At 42.4% G+C, this 20779-nt stretch overlaps 1 protein-coding gene across 2 annotated transcripts in view; it reads left to right on the top strand.

The window, feature by feature from the left end:
• Positions 1 to 17756, top strand: part of UVSSA (UV stimulated scaffold protein A) — a gene marked incomplete at its 5' end in the record, with an annotated part of 80427 nt that extends 62671 nt beyond the window's left edge. For both annotated transcript variants that reach the window (XM_034771618.1, XM_034771617.1), the window contains 4 exon segments: positions 711 to 894; positions 1637 to 1748; positions 8128 to 8317; positions 17401 to 17756. In XM_034771618.1, coding sequence (XP_034627509.1) covers positions 711 to 894; positions 1637 to 1748; positions 8128 to 8317; positions 17401 to 17494 — 580 coding nt within the window.
• Positions 17757 to 20779: the final 3023 nt, after the last annotated feature.

The following is a 20779-nucleotide window of genomic DNA, read 5'->3' as shown; positions in this document are numbered from 1 at the left end:
ATTTTACCTCATCTGCTACACAGTAAGGTTATCGAGATAAGGTTAGTGTTGACCATGGTATTATTTATTTTAAGCAGTTTTTGGCCCACTTTGACTTCTAAAGCCAATTCGCAACTGTAATTACAATGGTGGGCAGAGGCAGATTAGGGGTTTATGGGGCCGTGAGCCAGAGCAAGGGGCCCCTCCACATCCCTTCCGCCTGCAGTCCCCCTCGTCCCCCCTGCGCTCCTGCCAGGGAGCGGGGTCAGGGTGCGGGTGTGCCCCAGTTGGCCATGGGCACAGGCCCCATTGGCCTAGTGGCTAATCCGCCACTGGGTGTAAGGTGATAATATTAAATGGGAAATTGGGGAAGACAAGTTGTTTGGAAATGAAGGACACCAGTCAGTCAAGCTTCCACAACATTTTAAGAATGTCTACACAATATAGCAGTTATCACTAGTTGTAGAGCCCTAGATTATTATAATTCATTAATATATCTCTGTGTGTACAAGGAGGGAAAATTTTAACAGCCTACCAGCTTGTAAGAAGCTTAATTTTTTCCTGAGAGAAATTGTTGTTAAAGACTAATATGCACGTGTTTTTTAAGTGCTCTTCTGCCTACTGAGCCCAGTTCTTACCCAGTTGGTTCCCGTGGGGTTGTATCAGTTCACAGTAAGTACAGAACTTCGTTTATGGGCGAAAAGGTATATCTGTGTTCTTTATTTTGCCAGATTTTCTTCTCAACATCGATTTTGGGCACCCAATGAAATGGAGGAAGAGGTGGAAAACAAAGAAGTAGCCGAAATGTTGAAAAGTAGATGCATAACTTTTTCTGGCAAGTTTGAACCGGTGAAACATAAATGTCGAGCGCCAATGCCTGACGGGAGACTATGTGAAAGACAGGATAGGGTTAAGGTGTGCACTTAATATCATAATTTCACTTAACTAGGTATTTATACCATGTTCATTACTGTGGTATCTGAGCATCTGACAAGGAAACAGTGCCCAGTAGTTGTTTGCTGGGTGGTTCTTCCTTCTCATTCAGTGCAGAAGTGTGTTTGACATTAGTGGCTTTTTCAAAACATTATAATCCTTATTGTTGAGGGGACAGCAAAGAGATGGGCTTTTATGAGAGATTAGGTTTTTTTATAAAAGCATAATTTTACAAAACTTAAAGTATTGGACAAATTTGAACAATGTTTCCTTAACATTAAACATTTTGTTTGACTATTACAGTTCTTACTGTGTTTGCCATTATTAAAGGGTGCGAATGGGTTGAAATACTTAAAATGGAATTCCTATATGTTAAGGGATTTAGCTTTAAAAATACAAATGCAGAATGAAAACCCTGGTTCCAGAGATGACAAGGCAGCATTCTGTCTGTAAAAAGGCCTGTTATTTATTGCCGTTATACTCGGAGTTCATTTCATTAAGGGCTCAATCCTGTGAGGCTGTGAGTGCCTTTAACTCCCACTGAAGTCTGTTTATGGTTTCAGTGGCAATTTAGGGCTCTCAGCACCTCATAAGAGGTGCTCATAATCCGGTCCAATATGCCATACAAAGTGTATCATTTAATTCCAAGAATTGACTACTAGCAACATGAGATTACATGGAAATGTTTATTCTCTAACTCGTGTCATTTTTTTTCTTCCCTCAGTGCCCTTTCCATGGGAAGATAATCCCTCGGGATGAATCTGGGAATCCTGTTAATCCAGACGACAAAATGAGAGAGGAAAAGAAGAGGTTTGAGAAGCAGGCAGAACAGCCAGGTTTGTGTGAGAGATTAATTGGAAAGGTGTCATAAAGTGTTTGAGGGAGCTGAGAGGTTCACTCTGAACATAAGCATAGATACTGAGGGTGCTTTTTTACTATATCCATTCACTGAAGTAATCTTGCTTTGTAGTCATAACTTGATACTGTAACAGACAAGGATTTGGAAGAAAACTATGCAATATTAAGATATGATCAGTGTGACCATAATTCACTGAACAACAAAACAGTTATCAGGCCATCATGTTAGCTAAGTAATGGGTTGATGCTAGAAAACAAGGTTAAAAGTTAGGTTTTGGGTGTCACAGTTCTTTGGGTTATAGAAACATTGGCCCAAGACTGTCAAAAGCAACTGTGATTTTTGGCTGCCCAACTTGAAACAGAAAGTGCTGAGCACCTGCCACCTGAAAATCAGGCCCCTGGAGGGTGTCACAGATTGGGCACCCAAAAATAACTAATTCTTCCTCAAGTTGTGTCCCTATGGGTGTTCCACTGTAGGTGTTTTTGAGTCCCTGCGCTGCTGATCAAAGAACTTGGTAGCAATGCCAGTTCGGCCCGCACATGAGCTGTCCCCCTCCTTGTGCTCTGCCACAAGTCTAGCCAGCATTGCATGGGCAAAGCCTCTTCAGTTCCTTCTCAACTGCCCATGGCCAGAGACAGAACTTTTAGCTGTCTATCAGATTAACTCTCTAAATACTTGTTCATCATTCCTTTTAGTTTCTTTTCTGACTATTACTTAGTTTGCTTTGAGTTTTTCCTTTTGTTCCTTTAAAATTTTTTTAAAAAGAATGTTTTTAATTTTAATTTCAATTTTTATTCACCTCTTCCTCTTTCCCTTGTCCATGGACCTTCCCAGGACAGGGTATGCCCAGTTCACCAGGCTTTGAGAGGTGTCTCAACTGCAAAGAAGCCACCCTGGTGATGGACGGACATTTGCATTGTGTGGAGCATTGCCTCCTGGAGAACCATGTTCCCCAGAAGTGTGGTTTATGCCACAGTTGAAACCTCGGTCCCAAAGGACAGAGAGCTGAGGCTTTAACCGCCTTCTAATGGAAGCAGCTCTCCAACTGCCTTCAGACCCACATCAAGATTCACCACAGCCCTTTATATCCAAAGGAAGTGAGCCTAAAAAGGCAACAATCAGCCATTCACACAAGGCTTCTAAAAAGAGAGTCCTCAGAGTGAAACCCGAACCAGCCCAAAAAGATCACCAACTTGTTCAGTATCATTGGTACTGATGGCACAGAAGCCATCCCAATGAGCACGTTGGACTGCCTAAGGACCCGATGGCTACAGGCAATGAAACATCAGTACTGACTGGGTGAGGCAAAGACCTTGCCTTGGGGAAGATTCCATTGGTGCAGATGATGACATCGGTACTGTCAACGTATGCCAAACACGGTTGGAGCGTTTAACCAAACTACATTACCAACTCCATCAATACAGTTGTCCCGGCATTAACCACCACCACCGGTACCTGTGGCACCACAAGACTTCAGATACTCGAGAGACCTCACAGTGTCTCATGTACCTGAGTCTCCTCTACTCAGTACCAGAGCCCCGGTACCAAGTTTGCCTTGAGCTCCAGATTCCCCTTTGGCATCAGGCTGTGCAGCCCCCGTCTCCAGTGGGGAGTCAGATAATGAGCAGGAGGAGGTAGTCTCCCATCGCTCCTTTCAGTACCTTATTGAGCCCTTTACGAATCTGACCCTCAGCCTCCCTGGTATGGTCAAGCATGGTACCAACCACTGGGACCCTTCCCACCATATCAGTGGCCTTACTGGGATCTGTGGCAGGCATATAGACATCATGCCTCCCGAAGTTCTAGTATGGCCCACCAAGAATCTATGAGGCACCCTCTCTCTGCCTCTGTATCCACAGCCTCCTGAAGAGATGAGGGAGGAACAGGAGGTCAACACTGAGGAAGAGGTTACGCCTCAGACTAACATCTCATCTTCCTCACCAGATGAGGCAGTGATGTCCCCTCCACCATCATTAGCGGATGACTTTAAACTTTTTCAAGACCTAGCTCAGAGAGTGGCAGACACACTGCAGTTACCACTACAGGAGGTTACAAAATCAAACCATAAATTGCTGGACATTCTGCACTTTTCTTCCTCCTCAAGAGTAGCTCTTCCCATCAACAAGGCTCTCTTGGACCCAGCCAAAACTATATGGCAGACACCTGCATTGGCCCAGCCAACCTGTGAGCAGGCCGATAAGAAATATTATGTACCAGTGAAGGACACAGAATTTATTTTCTCATCCACCCCCTAATTCGATCATTGAGGATGTGGTAAACTCCAGAGGCCTTTCATTGATTTAGGGAGGAACACATGACATGCTTTCACCAGTATTTGCTAAGCAGCAGAGAAATGTTAGGAATTGGGAATGTTGAGTTCTATTCTTGTAGAATACAGCTGTGCCACTGTAGGACTTTAGCATAGACATTACCTGTGCCAATGAGAGGGGTTCTCTCACTGGCATAGTTAATTCACCTCCCCAAGAGGCAGTATCTAGGTTGACAGAACAATTCTTCCATCGACCTACCGCTGTCTACATCGGGGTTAGGTTGGCTACTTTTGTTCCACTCGTTTTTAGCACAAGAGATAATACCATGGGTCTAAAGGTCCTGGCCCATGGGTCAACACTGGCACAGGTAATGTCTATGCTAAAGTCCTACAGTGGCACAGCTGTAGCGTTTCAAGTGTAGACTAGCCCTAATGCTCTGGTGTAAAAAAAAAAATCACTCAAACTGAAAACTATTGATTTTTTTTTCTGTGAAATTGACATTCCTCTAGGCTAGACATAATACTTATTTTTATTACTGTCAGTATGGTGCTGTTGGTAACACGCTCACCTCTGGCCCAGAAAGATGTGTGCTTTAGTCCCACACCAGTTTTGACATTACTTTGCTGCCCTAGTGAATGCCATTTTTAAGCTGAAATGTCAAACTGAGCTCCGTTCTGCCCACCATTCTCTGCCTGTCTAGTGGGAAGCTAAAGAAACTATGTCACTTAGTTTCCTGGCTAAAACTTCCATTCATTTAATTTAAAGAAAGTTTCTAATGTCTATGTATTAACTGTTGTTGAGAATATTTGCTCATTGGTCTTAGTATTTGTTTTTTTAATTTTTGACTATAGCTAAGGACTTTTAAATTAAGATATGATGTATTGTTTTAACCAGTGTTTAAAAAGTCACGTCTTCCCTGCAAGTGACTTGTAACAGCATTACCAAGCATGTCAGTGTAGCTGTGAGGATTGTGCACATGTTCACAACACAAGGTAGTTTAGAGACTAAAATAACCCACCTACTACACATACTTTGTTCTTACAGTTGGCACTGTGATTCCACACATTAGTGACCACACACTGCAAAATAAGGATCAATCATGGTCAAGAGTGTAGTTCATTCACTGCACAAAGACACTGACTGTTGGGTATTTCAGTTATGTACAACAACAGTTTGTGGGTGAGAGAGGAATAGCATGCACTTATTCCACCTTCTCCAGTAACCTGTCCATTTCCTAACTATGCTTGTAAAGCTGAAAGAACAGGGTGTTTAAGCACTGAGTGGCAGGTTTGTAAAGATGACAGTAAATAAGATGTGACTTTTTAGGGGCCAAGGAAAGGTGCCTTTACTGTTCTAAAATAATAAACACTTCCATTCCTTTGCCAAATTAAACTGTTTTTATTTTATTCTTAAGTACAAAATTGGTCCTTTTACTAGTAATTTCTAATACATGCCAGAATGTAAAGACTTCCTGAGGAAATTAATCTGGTTCCTTTTATTTAAATGTATATAGATCTAATTAATGTTTGCTGCTTCTGATTTCAAGTGCATGAATTTGTAATGGATACTCCCAAGAAGTCTCTGCTTATCAGAAACTTTAGGCTAGCTCAGATCACTGGTTTCCTGTGTTCTTCACTCTACTGGAAGGTAGATTAATTTGTATCCCCATGTGACTGAATGGAAAAACAATTATGATAATGACCAGCGTGGGTCTTGGCAGTATGGTCACTACTGAGATCTTTTTAATAAAAAGTGAGGCTTGAACATTATTAAATTAATACTTCGTTTAAAGTATTAGATTCTAGCCATATGTTCACAAAACGGTGCTTTAAGCTCTTTGGCCCTGAAACAATGAATCATGAGGGATTACACTGACCCCCTAATCTGCAGTGTTCATCCTTTTCCAATAGTTCGCACACAGGAGCAAATTAAGTGCCTATTTTTTGTGTCAACCCTGAAGAGTATCTGGTTTTTCAGCCCTTAGTGACTTGTTAACAAACAGGTATCAGGACAAGCTGGTGAAGGCAGGCCGCTGGCCAGTCAGATGTGAAATAGCATCTCTTTACTAACTACAGTATTGATTCCCGCCTACCCTTGCAAACTGTGTAATTTTCTTTTCCCTGCTGCTAAACTCAGTAACAATGTATGAAGAGCTTTAGGGGCCCATCAATGCTCAAAAAGGCTGCTCTTCCCTGGCATTCTATTGATTTTTCTCAAAGGCTTTTAAATTGCTCCTTCATTTTACTCAAATGCTCATTTCATCTCTACTGGATGCCGGCATTTTTTCGTTGTATTTAAACAATTGCTCCATTCACTGGGTTCCTAAACTGTGACGCCTTCTTATTACTGGGAGATAAACTGTTTAGACAGTTTTCCTTAATCTTGGATTAATCGTTCCTGTATCTGAATTGTGCTGCTCTGTATTCCTTCACTTCAAAAAATAAACTCTGTGAAGTCTTCTGATCTATCAACTGTGTGGGTTCTATTTTCTCCCTTTATACTTCCCTTTCTCAGTTCGTTCCTACCTCTGCTTTCTTCATCCTTTTGTTTGTGCATAATGTTAATCTCGCTCTGCTTTTTTGTGCATAAAATTGATAGGTTAGATCTATCCTTTCCCTGCATAGATGTGTTAATGCTCGTGAGCTGTATTTTAATGCTGCTATGGGAAATATGTTACCTCTGACCTACCTGAAACAACATAACCTATATTTTTGTCATAGTTCATGACCACTTAAGGTATACAAATGAAATTCTAGGCTTCTTTATTAATAATAGTTAGCACCTTTGATTTTTTTTCAAAGCTCTGTACAAATGTTAAGTAAACCTAATGCCACTCTTGTGCTATTGCTAGTCACAGATGGAGATATTGATCAAGAAAGGTTAGGTGACAAGCCCAAGACTACTTGACAAGTTATTGGCAGAGTGAGAACTAGAACTCTGGCGTTCCGGGATTCTAGCATGTTAGTGTGCTGCTTTTCAAAATTATACTTGCACTTGTTTGTTTCCAATCCATAACTGGATTTTTCTATTTTAAGTTTAATTTTCCCATGAATTTGAATTATTTTCAAATGTAGACTGTCTCTTTTGCCCTGACCAACACCATAATCCTACCTGTTTATATTACATTATTATTCTATTAATTACACCTATTGCCCCAGTCCAGGATGGGGGCCCCATTAATCTAGATTCTGTACCAAAAAGTAATGACAGTCCCTTTCCCTAAGAGTTTATTTACAATCTAGGTTACTTAGGCCTTTTCCTATTGTGGCACTTAGGAGTAGGAGTAGGAGTAGTAGTAGTAGTGTTAATGGTTATTCTAGTTCTGAAACTTTTAAGGCTTTAATAAAATATCAACAGAAGTTTTTGACAGTGCTAAATTAACTCTAGTGCTGTTGTAGGAAGAACAACGTTGGATTTAGACCATTTAAATTTGAAATGGTGGAATATTTCAGAAGTGAAGGCTTTTCCAGATTCAATATTGAGAGGATGGGAACAAGATCATATTCCTTTTCTTTAGAGTGTGCTATCTAGTCTGTCCGAAATTAGCTACGCATTTTGAAGCAATCTTAATTCCTGACTATGGAAATGCTATTGCATATCTAAGCAACCACTCTTCTCCAAACATGAAATATCCTGTGCACAATTTTTTTTAAATTCATTTTCCCAAAATTTACTTTACATGATAAACTCGTGAGCTCAGACTGGCAGCTTCTTGTTAGATTAAATAATAATAACCTCAGTGTTTAGGCTACTTCTCCCATGTGAAGTGCATTCCCTGGGATTCTGCTGTTGCTCTTTTACAAGAAGTTGACTTAAGCCTTGCATCAAGAACTGTACTAGCTACCACAGTTGATATTAGGAGGTATGCCCAATCATCTTGGCCAGGATTTCTTACCAGAGATCTGTGCTGTAGATTAGTCTTCTTGCACCCATTAGGCTATATAACTTAGTTTTCAGACTAAAATCCTTACAGCAACGTGGTTCTGCCCTCCTTGTGAACAGGCCCTAATACCACTGGAAACTCACAAGTTTTAGATGGGATTGTCTGATCTTTAAAATGTTTTTTTTTTTTCCCTCTTTAAACAGAGTGGCAAGACCCAGAATTCATGAGAGAGGTTGAAGCAGCTACTGGAGTAGACCTTGGATCCTCTAGATACAGTGGGAAAGGAAAAGGAGGGAAGAACAAAGGGAAGAAGAGGAAATATCCAAATCTGACAGACTTGAAACAGGAGGCTAATACTTCTCGTTCACGGCTGGAGAAGAAAGTCTTCAATAAGTAAGATACTTACCTTATTTGAAACCCCAACCCCCATTTCATTGCCTTTTTTTTAATTTTGATTTTAGTAGCTGTTTCCACTGGAACAAGCAGTAAGAAGCCCTCACAGCTCGCCGCAGAAAAGTGGTGCCTTCTGTCTGCCAGAGAGTGGGCGCATGGGGCAACAATAAGCTAATGAACAGGGTTATTCCTCAGGGAACACTTCACCACTGGCATTTATAAAACTGTATAAAGGCCATTTATAAGTCTTCTGCTTGCTTTCCTTGAGCCTCCTGCTGTGTGGCATTTTGCTTCCTCTCTAGAATGTACTTGTTAAATGGCTTGTGTCTGTGCAAGATGTATAGGATTTGAGAGAAAGAGAGAGAGTTTCAAATGACATGGGATACATTTCTATAGCCTCAGTTTCATAATCCAGAATTTGTGATGTAACTCTATAGTAAGTGGCCCAATATTTCTTTATAATTTAGTAGTTTAGATGTAATGTAAGTCTAAAAATAAGGGATGTCCCTCTTCATACGAACAATTTAGAGGTGTGCTCAGGGGTAAGGGTGAACAGCATTGACCAATAAAAGGGCCTATGTTTGAGCTGTTTTGCTTTTGCCTGCAGTGGAATCTTGGTGCTGGTTACTGGGTTGATCTCCCCCGACCTCTGACCACTTGCTAGGTTTCCGGAAGGCCATGTCTTCTCCCTTGCCTCCCATGTTACCATCCCCATTACCTTCTTGACCTTAGCGTTGGACTTTGACCCCAGCTATACCTTAGCTGGACAAAGGTACACCACCTCCCAGTTAAACATTTGTGATCTGGGACAAAGCAGATCCTAGAGCATACAACCAGGTTTGTATTTTCCTAGACTTCGTTCCTTCTCAGAGCAGTAGTTCAGCTGGGAAGGGTTGTGCAGGGTGGTAAGAAGGAGGGTGGTAGCTGCACACCTATTAGCCGTCCCAGGCTGCACAAAGTGGTCAGTAGACTAGGGTAAATGGTGAAGTTGAACAGTGATAGAGAAGAAAGTCAAGCTATAGAGTATAAAGGGAAGTAAAAGACTAAAGGAAATGTGTCTCAAATGGTCTTCAGTTTCTCTACTAGTCTTATCAAGGAGGGGAAAAAAGTGTGTCACACTCTGTCGTCCCTCCTTTGTTTCTTATGGCAGGCTGTCACACTGCTTTGCTGTTGCTCTTTTTTACCTCAGTAAAGAATTAGGCATTGGGGTCCATTAAATGTGCAGTAAACCGGTTAGTAAAATAAGCAATTAAAGATCATTAAAGCTGTACAGATCTATGCAGTAAACTTAAACCTGTGCCTGTGTCACACAATAAATAAGAACTTGGTCCAAAGCAGCCAAGGCTGGGAGGAAAGGTTGGTTACTGATCTTCTCCCCTAAACTCCTAGCTGACAAGAGACATGCTGGCCATTCGGGTAAAACTACTAGTAGCCTCTGTTCGTTCTTACACACTAGTATTCATCAGGCTCAGTACCTCTCCATTGTAATTGAAATGTCATTATAGTCTGAAAAGTACTTGGTAAAAATAGAGCATTTCTCAACAGATCTGCCCCTAGCATGTATTCAGAGTTCTAACTGCTTACTTCCCTGACAAAAATAAATGTACTAGAGTTTATTCTTGTTAGCCCTAATAAGCCATTGAAGCTATGGGAGAAGGAGCTGGAGCCTACTCTGTTTCATGTATCCACAGAATCGAAGGCTGAATGTCAGTTATAGAATTGTTGTTAGTGGTGATGATACAGGTCACAGAGAGTACTCAGATTGACGTTCAGATCACAGGTTGTGTTTGCAGGGCTGGCAAAATCCTTTCAATTGGACAGCTGGGATCTGAAAATCACCAGCAAAACATGGAACCCGTTGATATTCTTTTACAGGGTCACTTTTCACAGGTTAAGACTTGGCTGAATTTTCCCCCTAAACTTCACCTTTTAAAAATATTACTCTGTGGCCGGTTTGTTTTTGAAACTTATAGCTAGTTTCTGCATTCTCACCCAAACTTCCTCCCCCAAAAATCTTTCTTCACTTTTATAGCCCAAGTCCCATCTTCTTGTGTTACTAGCAGCACAAGCAACATGAAGGGAGCTGAACCATTGTGACCTGGGCTGCTACTGTTCTCATCCTGGCCTCCTGTTCAGGGACTTGGGGAGAAGCACCTCTGCCGTGCAAACCAGCTGAAAACCTGGTGCAGGAGAGTATCACACAGCTGGAGAGTTCAGTGCCAACCAGCAAGCAGTGAAGCTGAGCCTCTGTCCCCTGCCCAAATTCCTGTAATCCCCCTATGGGCCTTTGTTAGTGCTTCTAGGAGGGGAATCTGCTGTGTCTCTCTACTTCTTCCGAAGAAGTGAGAGTTGGAGAGTTTGCATGCCCTGCTGAGAGAGAGGCCTGGGTGCAGATTCACAATACTGTTTCCATTCCTCTCCCGTTTCCTCCAACCTACTGCATTCAGGCAGTCACTGCTGCCCTCTGGTGCTGCTGGGGCCACTTTTGCCAACTGCATAGGAAACTGTCTGGACAAGAGAGTATGGGCTGGCACTTTTCTCTTTAAAGAGAGCAAATTAGTCAGGGGTCCCAAAATAAGTAATGTTTGCATGGATGTGTGCACATATATATTTAAAGATTAAGATTGGTCATTTGTATATTATCACCTTCACTTACTGCCTGCATCTACTGCTCTCACTCAAGGCTAACTCGAGGGAAGTTAACTTGAATGTCAGTAACTTGAACCATCACTACAGTGAAGACATGCCCACAGACAAGGGAGGGCTCTGCTGTCATAGACTTCCAATGGAAGGCGGCATCCCATCATCCTGACTTACAGAACTGTTAACTTAGTTTTAGTCTTGTTAAGGAGGAAATTAGAACTTTTTCTTTTTACAGAGATTATTCTCTTGTGAGGCACTCTCATACTGTGATGATGGGTACCATATAAGAACTTGGATAGAGAAACTTCAGCATGCTTCAAACAGGGTAGCAGTTGATGTGCCTAGAAACTTTCAGACACTGATTGGTGTGACCAACACAAGTGAAACAGAGTAACCAAATTATCAATTCAAGAGGCAAAGTACTAAAAAACCACTGATGCTGAACTATTATGTCCAGAGCATCAGACTGTGTTAGTTAAACACCATCCAAGGGATAGCATTTGTTTTAAAATTCTGCATTTTCCCTTGTTTGATGCAGTGGGTATTATAACTTAAAAAAAAGATTCCACATTGCTTTTCTGGCTTTTGGTCAAAAAATGGCACATTTTCTGTGAAATTCTCATATTATCTGGTCTTCGTCAGAGAAGTCAATAAGCCATAAAGTTCTACTAATCCAAATTTCACATCAGCCTTTACAAAATAAATTCAAAAAGCTGTTTTTAGTTTACTGTGCTTTGTGCTAATGATTTTGAGTGTGTGTGTGTGTGTGTGTGTGTGTGTGTGTGTGTGTGTGTGTGAGAGAGAGAGAGAGAGAGGCGTGGGGAATCAAACCTGTCATGTTTTAATAGGTTTCATGGTTTGCAGCACTAAACAAGATGATAACCTTGGCTCTTTATAACAACCCCAAATTACTTGAAATGTACAGGTGATAAACCCAGGCTCTAGTCTGCCAATAAAGTTAAGTGAAATAGCACACAGATCATCAGAGTGGGATCTCATTTCATTTACAGTATCGCACAACCCAGCGGTGCTAATGTAAAACCTACATGACATGAAAGTGTCAAGGCCACTGTGCAGTGCTAAAGACTCACTTTTCTCCTACTAATTAGATAATATTTGAAGTGCAAAACCATGATCACATTTTTCTTATTCTGGCAAGAACAGAGCTACAATCCTTGTTAACTTTGCTGGTAGTTTTTGTTAAAGGGAACACTACTTTCAAGGTGTTTATTTCAGAATATTGACGTCTGTTACAACTGCTGCTGAGAAGAGCTTTCCCCTGTCCATTTAAAAGCAGTATTAAGAAGTTTCTTCTGTTTTCAGAGGTTTCAAAATGCTTTTCAGAGTGAAGCAGTTAGTTATACAGAGGCAATTAAAGTGCGTCTCATGGTGCTCAGCTACCATGGAGATAGCTTGGGTGTAAAAACCCAGCTAGAACAGAATAACACTAAGACATGACCCTGCAAGATGTTGGGTGCCCTCTATTCATTGAGTTCAATGAGCACCTTGGAGACCAGACCCTGGTTCTACAAGACATCCTGCAGTCACCCTCACCTGTCATTATTATTTGTATTACCGTAGCACTAGGAGCCCTAGTCATGGCTTTGAGATAGAAATACAGTCTGGAGAGAGTAGGTATCCTGGCCCGCAGTATGTGACTGTGATGGTTCTCAAGGCACTCAGGACTGCAAATCACCTTGTTACCTCCTGCCTCCGGAGTGAGGAGGTCTTTCTTGTAGCTGAGTATCAGCTCCCTGATACCACCAGCCTTTCATTCGCTCAAGCACTCTTCTTTGGGCTTTGCCAGCCCTAACTTCGCCTTGCATATCAACAATAGGTGTGTGCCATTCCCTGAATCCCTTTAAATCATTCCCCTGTGATATCCAGCCCCTGACACTGGCTACGCACAGAAATCCCAGGTCCTCTGTACCCAGAGGTGCAGTGTCCTTGGTTTACCAGTTTTACCTTACGCCACCGCTTCTTTAAACTGCACAACACTTGAGGACATCTGATAAAATAAAAGTAGGTTTATTTTAAAAAGAACAGAGATTTAACTAGAAACAGGAGAGAGTGCGGGAGAAGGAGACTGCTCGTGCTCAGCAGGCACCACTCCGGGCATGAAACATTTAATGCCTGACCACCGCAGGCATTAAAGATCCCATTCTACTTCTTGCAAGTATAGGAGTGTTAGCTGTACAGGTCCTGGCTAGCTTGAGTTGTGGACAATTATCCATCCTGCCTCCATAAATTTACCCTGCTAGATACGCTTCTTTGAGTGCTTGCACATGTCCAGTCACAGTGGGTGGGTATGCACGCCACGTGCATAGTTGTCAGAGAACTCTTTTCCCTCAGAGGTACCTGTCAGGGTGGCCCGAGCACCCTTTGTCCCCACACACCACTGCGTGCTGGTGAAGACGGTGGAGCTGCCCCCAATCTGCTCAGTTCCTTCTTACTCCCATTGATGGCTGTTGGAGCAATCTCAGACTTGTCATAAGTGCTTCCCTCACTCCTATCATACATCTACATATACATATTTGCTGTTAGGAATTAGTTAAGTTGAAGTTAGTTTTAGCAATATATTTTAGTCTTAGGTCTCTTTTGGAACAGTTTTTCATCTTTTGGTACTGGGATCGGTACCAAAACGATGTCACTCTCACCAGATTTTAAGTCCTGCAGGACTTGCGCTAAACCTATGCCAGTCAGTAATGAATGTTTGGGAGAATTCCACATAAGTGACAGATGTCACATTTGTAAGGGATTTAAGCCCCATTCAAAGAAAATAGCGAGCCTCAAATGTTTACTCATGGATGCAGCACTTCACCCTCCATCAGACTCATCTCACGTGGAGAACACCCCAAGTACATCAGCTTCGGTATGGAGTGCACTGGAGATGTCTGCAGCTCCTTCGTCTCTTCTTTAGGCTCAGTATCTTACTTGGGTGTGTCCGTGCCAAAGCCAAATAGAGGCAGAGCTTCTACGAGACATTTTGGCAAGAGTCACTCGCTGGAGCATTCTTCAGCTAAAAAGGGATCACTGCCTCTGGAGCCTGTGTGAGGTCTGTTGAGGGTGCCCCTGAAGATCTCTGTGGCAGAGCCATCAGGTATTGTCACTCCCAACCATCTGCAAGGGACCTGCTTAGCCTCTTGATATCAGTATCCCTGGAAGTGCAAAAAGGTTTACAACCAGTAGTGATGCCTACAACGCCTACCTCACTGCTTCAGGGACCCACAGTACCGTTATCCGCCAAGCTTCCGTAAAGGCCAGTGCAATCAAAAGGCAAGCCTCCAATGATATCCCCAGTACTGCCATCTCCGGGTTTGGGCTACTTATCCCCTAGTCCCATCTGGTTCTGCCTCCCTCTCCCACTGTTGTCAGACATTTCGGATTCTTTCTTTTCAAATTCAGAGATGCATTCATCTGTGCCCCATCCAAGACAGAGGGCATACCTTCCATCAGAGACTTGGGGACCGTGAGTCATGCAACAGTTGCAACACTGGCCTTCCCTTAAGGGGCAATGGTCCAGTCAAGGATGGGCCCCAGGCCCATATCAGTGGCCATTCCATCATGTTAACCAGGCAATATACTTGCCAATGTTCTTCCCAAAACCCCATGCTCATAGAGATAAGGAGAAACTTCATTTGTTGGATATAAGAAGGGCTTTAGCTTTCTTCCTGGAGCATATTAAGTCCTTAAGGTCCTCCATGCAGTTGTTTGTTGCAACTGTGGACAGAGCTAAGGGCCAACCAATTCCCACTCAGAGAATCTTATCCTGTATCTCTTCATGCGTTCATTTATGCTACTAATAGGCTAATATAACCCAAACAGATAGGGTATTGACACGTTGCACTAGAGTGCAGGCAACTTCAGCAGCTTTCTTGGAGCAAGTGTTGATTACAGACCTTTGTAAAGCATCAATTTGGCCATCAGTGCATACTTTTGCTTCTCATTATGCCATTTCCCATCAGTGCAAGGACAATTTCGGACGGGTTGTCCTACAATTGCTGTTCAGGTAGACTCTGACCCCACCTCCATGTTTATCTGCTTGTTCGTCACCTATAGTGGAATGGACACAAACAAGCACTCGAAGAAAAAACTGTTACCTACCTTTCTGTAACTGTTGTTTTTTGAAATGTGTTACACATGTCCATTCCACGACCCTCCTTCCTCTCGCTATTGGAGTTTATCCAGTATGAAGGAACTGAGGGGATCGGGGCAGCTCTGTCCTCTCATACCAGCACACAGTGGTGTGTGGCAACAGAGCTGCCTCAACTGGTGCCACTGAGAGAAAGTTCTCCAACAACTGTGCACGAGGTGCGCGCACGCGCACACACACACACTCTGAAATGGACACGTGCAACACATCTCAAAGAAGAACAGTTACAGAAAGGTAGGTGTGATGGGCTGGACCCCCATTCCGGGGTGCCACCTGATGTATTGGGGTCCCACTGAGACTGCCAATTCCACCAGTCTGGGCTCCCTCACCCTGTCCTGCATGCACGTACACACACAGGTAGGGACACGCTCAGCTGTAGAATCTCACAGAGTCTGCAATCAGCTCTGTGTAGGAGGACTCGGCTCAGGGAATTGCCCAGCGCTCTGGTGCACACACCCTCTGGAGTGTAAACCCAAAATTATATTGTCTGGTGCAGTATAGAGATCTATACAGCGTAAGCTCATGAAATTCGCTTCCTCCCTCAATGTGTAGGAAGATATGCACAGCTTTTTGCACGCCCTCCGCGCCCCCCTCCCCCCCGTTATGAATTGCACAAACTGGATTTTAGAATAAACAAAAAACAGGTTTATTAACTATAAAAGATACATTTTAAGTGATTATAAGGGATAGCAAACAGAACAAAGCAGATTACTGAGCAAATAAAACAAAACATGCAAACTAAGCTTGTTACGCTAAAGAATACTGGCTACAAATAATAGTTTCTCACCCTAAATGTTGTTTTAAGCAGGTTGCAGAATTTCTTTGGGGATAGACAGCTCTTGCTTGCAGCTTAAAACTCCAGGTATATCCTTCATGGGTCAGATACCATTCCCAGATCAGGCTCAGCCCCCACCCCTCAAGTTTAGTTCCTTTGTTTCTTCAGGTGTTTTCCTTCCTTCCTTCTTGGGCAGGGAGGCAGTGGAGAAGAATCAAGATTAACTCTCTCCCCAGCCTTAAATAGGATTTACATATGGTGGGAATGCTTGGTTTCCTAGCTTGACCCCCACCCCCTTTGAGTGGCAAAATATCAGAAGTCCAAAATGATGTCCAGTACCAGGTGACATGATCACCTGACCCTGAGTGTCAAAGCAGCAGCCCAGGAAACTTCTCAGGAAGGAGGGAGATTAGTATCTTCAAAGTCCTATTGTCCTTCCTTATGGACCATCCAGGCTGTTTGCATACTGTCTGGTGGGCGTTCCCCAGGTGAAAACAAAGTTGTAATTATTACATAGTCAATATTTCTAACTTCTGATACCAGAAATAATACATGCATACAGATTGGATAATCACATTCAGTAAATCATAACCTTTCCAATGATACCTCACATGACCCATCTTGCATAAAACATACCTTAGTTATGCCATATTCATATCATAACAATATTTCTATGAAGAATATGGGGCATAATGTCACAGTAGGTAACCGTTTATTTGCAAGGTATTATCCTCCACTTTCTTTCTAAGGTATTGTAGTGTTTGTATGAGTTAAATAGCTGCCATATTCCATCTTAGAAGTGGGATAGGGGAAGGGATAAAGAGATTCCTTTCCTTTATATAGTAGTAAAACATTTGGGGAACCTTTGAAAGGAAGGTTGCAATAAAGTGTGTCTTTTTAATTGAACAGCAAGCCCTTTAAAAGGCATCTCTAAATAAGATATTCACCTAGTTTTGAGTTTTGGTATTGTAAAGTTCTTTTCATAAGAAAAACTACTCTAAGAAATGTCTTTGCGATAAAACTTCTTGATTCTGCATTGCATAGTCTCTCCCCTTTCTAAGAGCACTCTCTGGGATTTCAAAGGTGAGATTTTGCAGAAGTGCCGTTGGAGCACAAGTGTGATTGAAAACCAATGAGACTTGTGCCCCTAAGCGATTTAAATGCTTCTGAAAAATCCCACTTCAAATGTTTGTCTACCAAGGATGATGCTGTAATGAGGGTAGAATGTACAACCATTAAACTGAAAGACTTTAATTTGTTTACTCCTATTAATAAAAACCACTGTTGAATTTAAACTATTTGTATTGTTGCAGCTAATTTAGCTAACATGACAGATTTGTTCTGCCTCATCAGTGCAGTGCCTGATTAGTGATTAATCATACCTCACTCCATTTTTTGCTAACATTAATAAACATTTCCCATGTCTCTACATATAGAATCAACTTAGCTGTTAACTTGTTTTCATCCACCTCTTGCTTTTTTTTTTTTTTTTTTTTTTTTTTTTTTTTACAGAGGGGCCATGAAACGGGTGGTGAAAGCAATGAATCGAATGGACCAGAAGAAGCATGAGAAGTTTGCAAACCAGTTTAACTATGCATTGAATTAAGTTGCAAGAAAACAGAGGACCAAAGAGGAGAATTAACAAGACTGCAGCTGTACAAAACATTTCTCAAACACCTTTATATTCAAACTAAAATATTGTGTTCTACATTTTTACTGGGGTTATTTTTTAATTAGTGTCAACTTCTGGTAACTTATTAATATTCGATAATGAACATGAATTTTAGCAAAGATGTGTCTGTACATAATTGAATGCATTTAACAATTTGATAACGACTTGGAATTTACATTAAATGGAACAAGCTTTATGGCTTGTACTTATTCTAATTAAAATGCTCAGATATTTTCCTTTCCTAGTGGACTGATTATAATTTTTACATTTCGGTGTCAACAAAAGAGGCTGTTTACAGTTTGCTGTGACAGGAGAAATCCTTGCTGAAGGCAGGACCCAAAGCAATTAGATCTGTGCAAGCGATCACTGTAAAATGTATTGCTCAACCTCTGGCTCTTGAGCCTGGTCTGAACTCCAAAAGTTTACCATTCTAAGCACCATCCTGCCCGTAGAATGCCTGTAAAAACGCCATCCCCACGTCCAAAAGGATTCCAACCAGGTCTAAGAACCACTTCAGTCTGATTAGTTTTAGTACCAGTGTGGAGTTGCTGAAATAGCTCAGTTAGTCGTCCTACTATCATCCCACAGTGCATCTGTGGCCTTTTCAGATGTTCCAGACCCACTCCTTCTGGGAGTTGTGCCACAACCTGTAGGGTAGGTACCCAGAATGCATTGCAGTTGAAATGGTTTAGAAGAGCACTACTGTGGAGCAAAAGTATGAGGGTTTTTAAAGTGATTCTACAAAAACAACAAGGAGTCCGGTGGCACCTTAAAGACTAACAGATTTATTTGGGCTACCCTCTGATAAAGTGATTCGGCAAGGCTAGTCTGAAAGCAGTGAATTGCTTGTGCTTAAACAAAGTCTGTCCAACCACTTCATTTCTGCCAGATAGAAATGGAGTTCACGTGTCTGATGGGCGCTTTACTTGCTATGGCTGCATCTCAAGCAGGGTGAATGGACCATTGATCCAGCATTGAACACAAGGCTACAAGGACGGGCAATGAAGTGCTGAGCGAGTCGGGAAGGATGTGTCGTTTAAAGTTGTATTTTCATGGGTACTACATAAGAGTTTTTGATAAAATACTGAATCCAAATTGTTTCTCCTGCTCTGAATGGTGTTCGCTTAGCCTGCTTTCGCCTGTTTCAGGTGCTTTTCGAAGTATTAAAGAAATTAAAAATCTTCAGTCTAGCTGCTGACAATAGCTAATTTACAACTGTGGCAAATACATATCTTGACATGTGCAAGCACCGCTTGGAAAGCAGTTAATGCTGAATCTTGATCATTTATCTTGCAGTGGTTTGCAGCTTGGGAGACTTTTATTTTTCTCTGTGGTACAAGTATTTAGAAGCTGTAGTTTCAAATCACAACTAAAGTTCCAGATATTTCACTGGGAAGTTGGAACCTCTAAGGCATTGACTACACTAGGAAATAATGTTGTCAGTTAGGCCGGCTGACTTGGCAATGAATGCAATTTAACTGTAAGCATAGACAAGAACAAATAATGATCAACACTGGATCAGTTGAATCGTAGAATATCAGGGTTGGAAGGGACCTCAGGAGGTCATCTAGTCCAACCCCTGTTCAAAGCAGGACCAATCCCCAACTAAATCATCCCAGCCAGGGCTTTGTCAAGCCTGACCTTAAAAACCTCTAAGGAAGGAGATTCAACCACTTCCCTAGGTAATCCATTTCAGTGATTCACTACCTTCCTAGTGAAAAAGTATTTCCTAATATCCAACCTAAACCTCCCCCACTGCAACTTGAGACCATTACTGCTTGTTCTGTCATCTGGTACCACTGAGAACTGTCTAGATCCATCCTCTTTAGAACCCCCTTTCAGGTAGTTGAAAGCAGTTATCAAATCCCCCCTCATTCTTCTCTTCTGCAGACTAAACAATCCCTTTCCCTCAGCCTCTCCTCATAAATCATATGCTCCAGCCCCCTAATCATTTTTGTTGCCCTCTGCTGGACTCTTTCCAATTTTTCCACATCCTTCTTGTAGTGTGGGGCCCCAAACTGTACCCAGTACTCCAGATGAGGCCTCACCAATGTCGAATAGAAGGGAACGATTGCGTCCCTCGATCTGCTGGCAATGCTCCTACTTTTACAGCCCAAAATGCTGTTTGCCTATGCTAGCATATGAAACATTAAAGTGGTTGATTCAGAAGGCTAAGTCATGTGTTTGAATGCTATCTAGGTGATTAGATACTCCATGATTGTCATACAGCAGGAAAGAATAGTAGTGGTTAGGGAACTGGCTTAGGATCTGGGAAATAGGAGTTCATGTCCCTGCTCTGCCACAGCCCTCCTTCATGATGTTGGGGAAGTCACTGTGCCTCATTTCATCTGTAAAATAGGGATTTAATGCTTCTCTATCGCATAGGGGGTGTTGTGAGGATAAATGCTTAAAAGCTTGTGAAACGCATGGAGAATTACTGTTGAAAAGCAAAAAGAGGCATCATTATTATTACATGCAGCTGTAGGATCTTCTGGACTAATGTCCACCCCAGTCACAGCAGGGGCATAGCCAAGTGTGGGCCCACTTATCTAGTCCCACTAACCCATTCCCGGCTCTGCTCCCACCCCAGCGCTTGCCCAACTCCGCCTGCTGGGGGGGGGGGGTTGGGGTGCACACAGAGTGTGGCAAGCCCTGAGCGCCAGGCAGGGGGGAGTGCATAGATGCACATTTTTCCAGGGCCCCTGGTCAGAGCATCTATCACTCCCCCCCCCCCAAGGGGCTGGAGGAGTGGAGAGGCTGCCCCAATCACTCTTACTGCCACCCTCTGTCATTGCCCACCCACCCTAAGTCAGGTCCCACCCAAGTGTCACATCCTGGCTACGCCACTGAGTCACAGTTATCGGTTCTGGTAGTAATATTAAAGATTTCAGTGGCCATAAAGATTGAGAGCCTCCTGCTTACAAAACAGCAGTTTCTTTCCCCACACCCCACAAAAGAGAGGGGCACAATGGCACTGTTCTTCACGGTGGACTTGAGTCAATACCATAAAACCCTTGGAAACACTAGACCCACTTCAGTTGCTCCCTGCACCGTATACATTTTTTTTCTTCATTTCTTTAATAACCCCTTGCTTTGCTTTTTCATTTGATTTTTCTGAAGGGAGACCAGTAGATTTAGGCTGCTAGGTAAGAGATTGAAGTCCAGGACCTCCATGGTCGCATTCTCTGAAATGCTTCCAGTTCCACACACACGGCCTGT

Source organism: Trachemys scripta, chromosome 5 (assembly GCF_013100865.1).
Source record: "Trachemys scripta elegans isolate TJP31775 chromosome 5, CAS_Tse_1.0, whole genome shotgun sequence".
Taxonomy (NCBI): domain Eukaryota; kingdom Metazoa; phylum Chordata; order Testudines; family Emydidae; genus Trachemys; species Trachemys scripta.
Note: the sequence above shows the minus strand (reverse complement) of the source record. Positions and strands in the feature narration are given on the sequence as shown.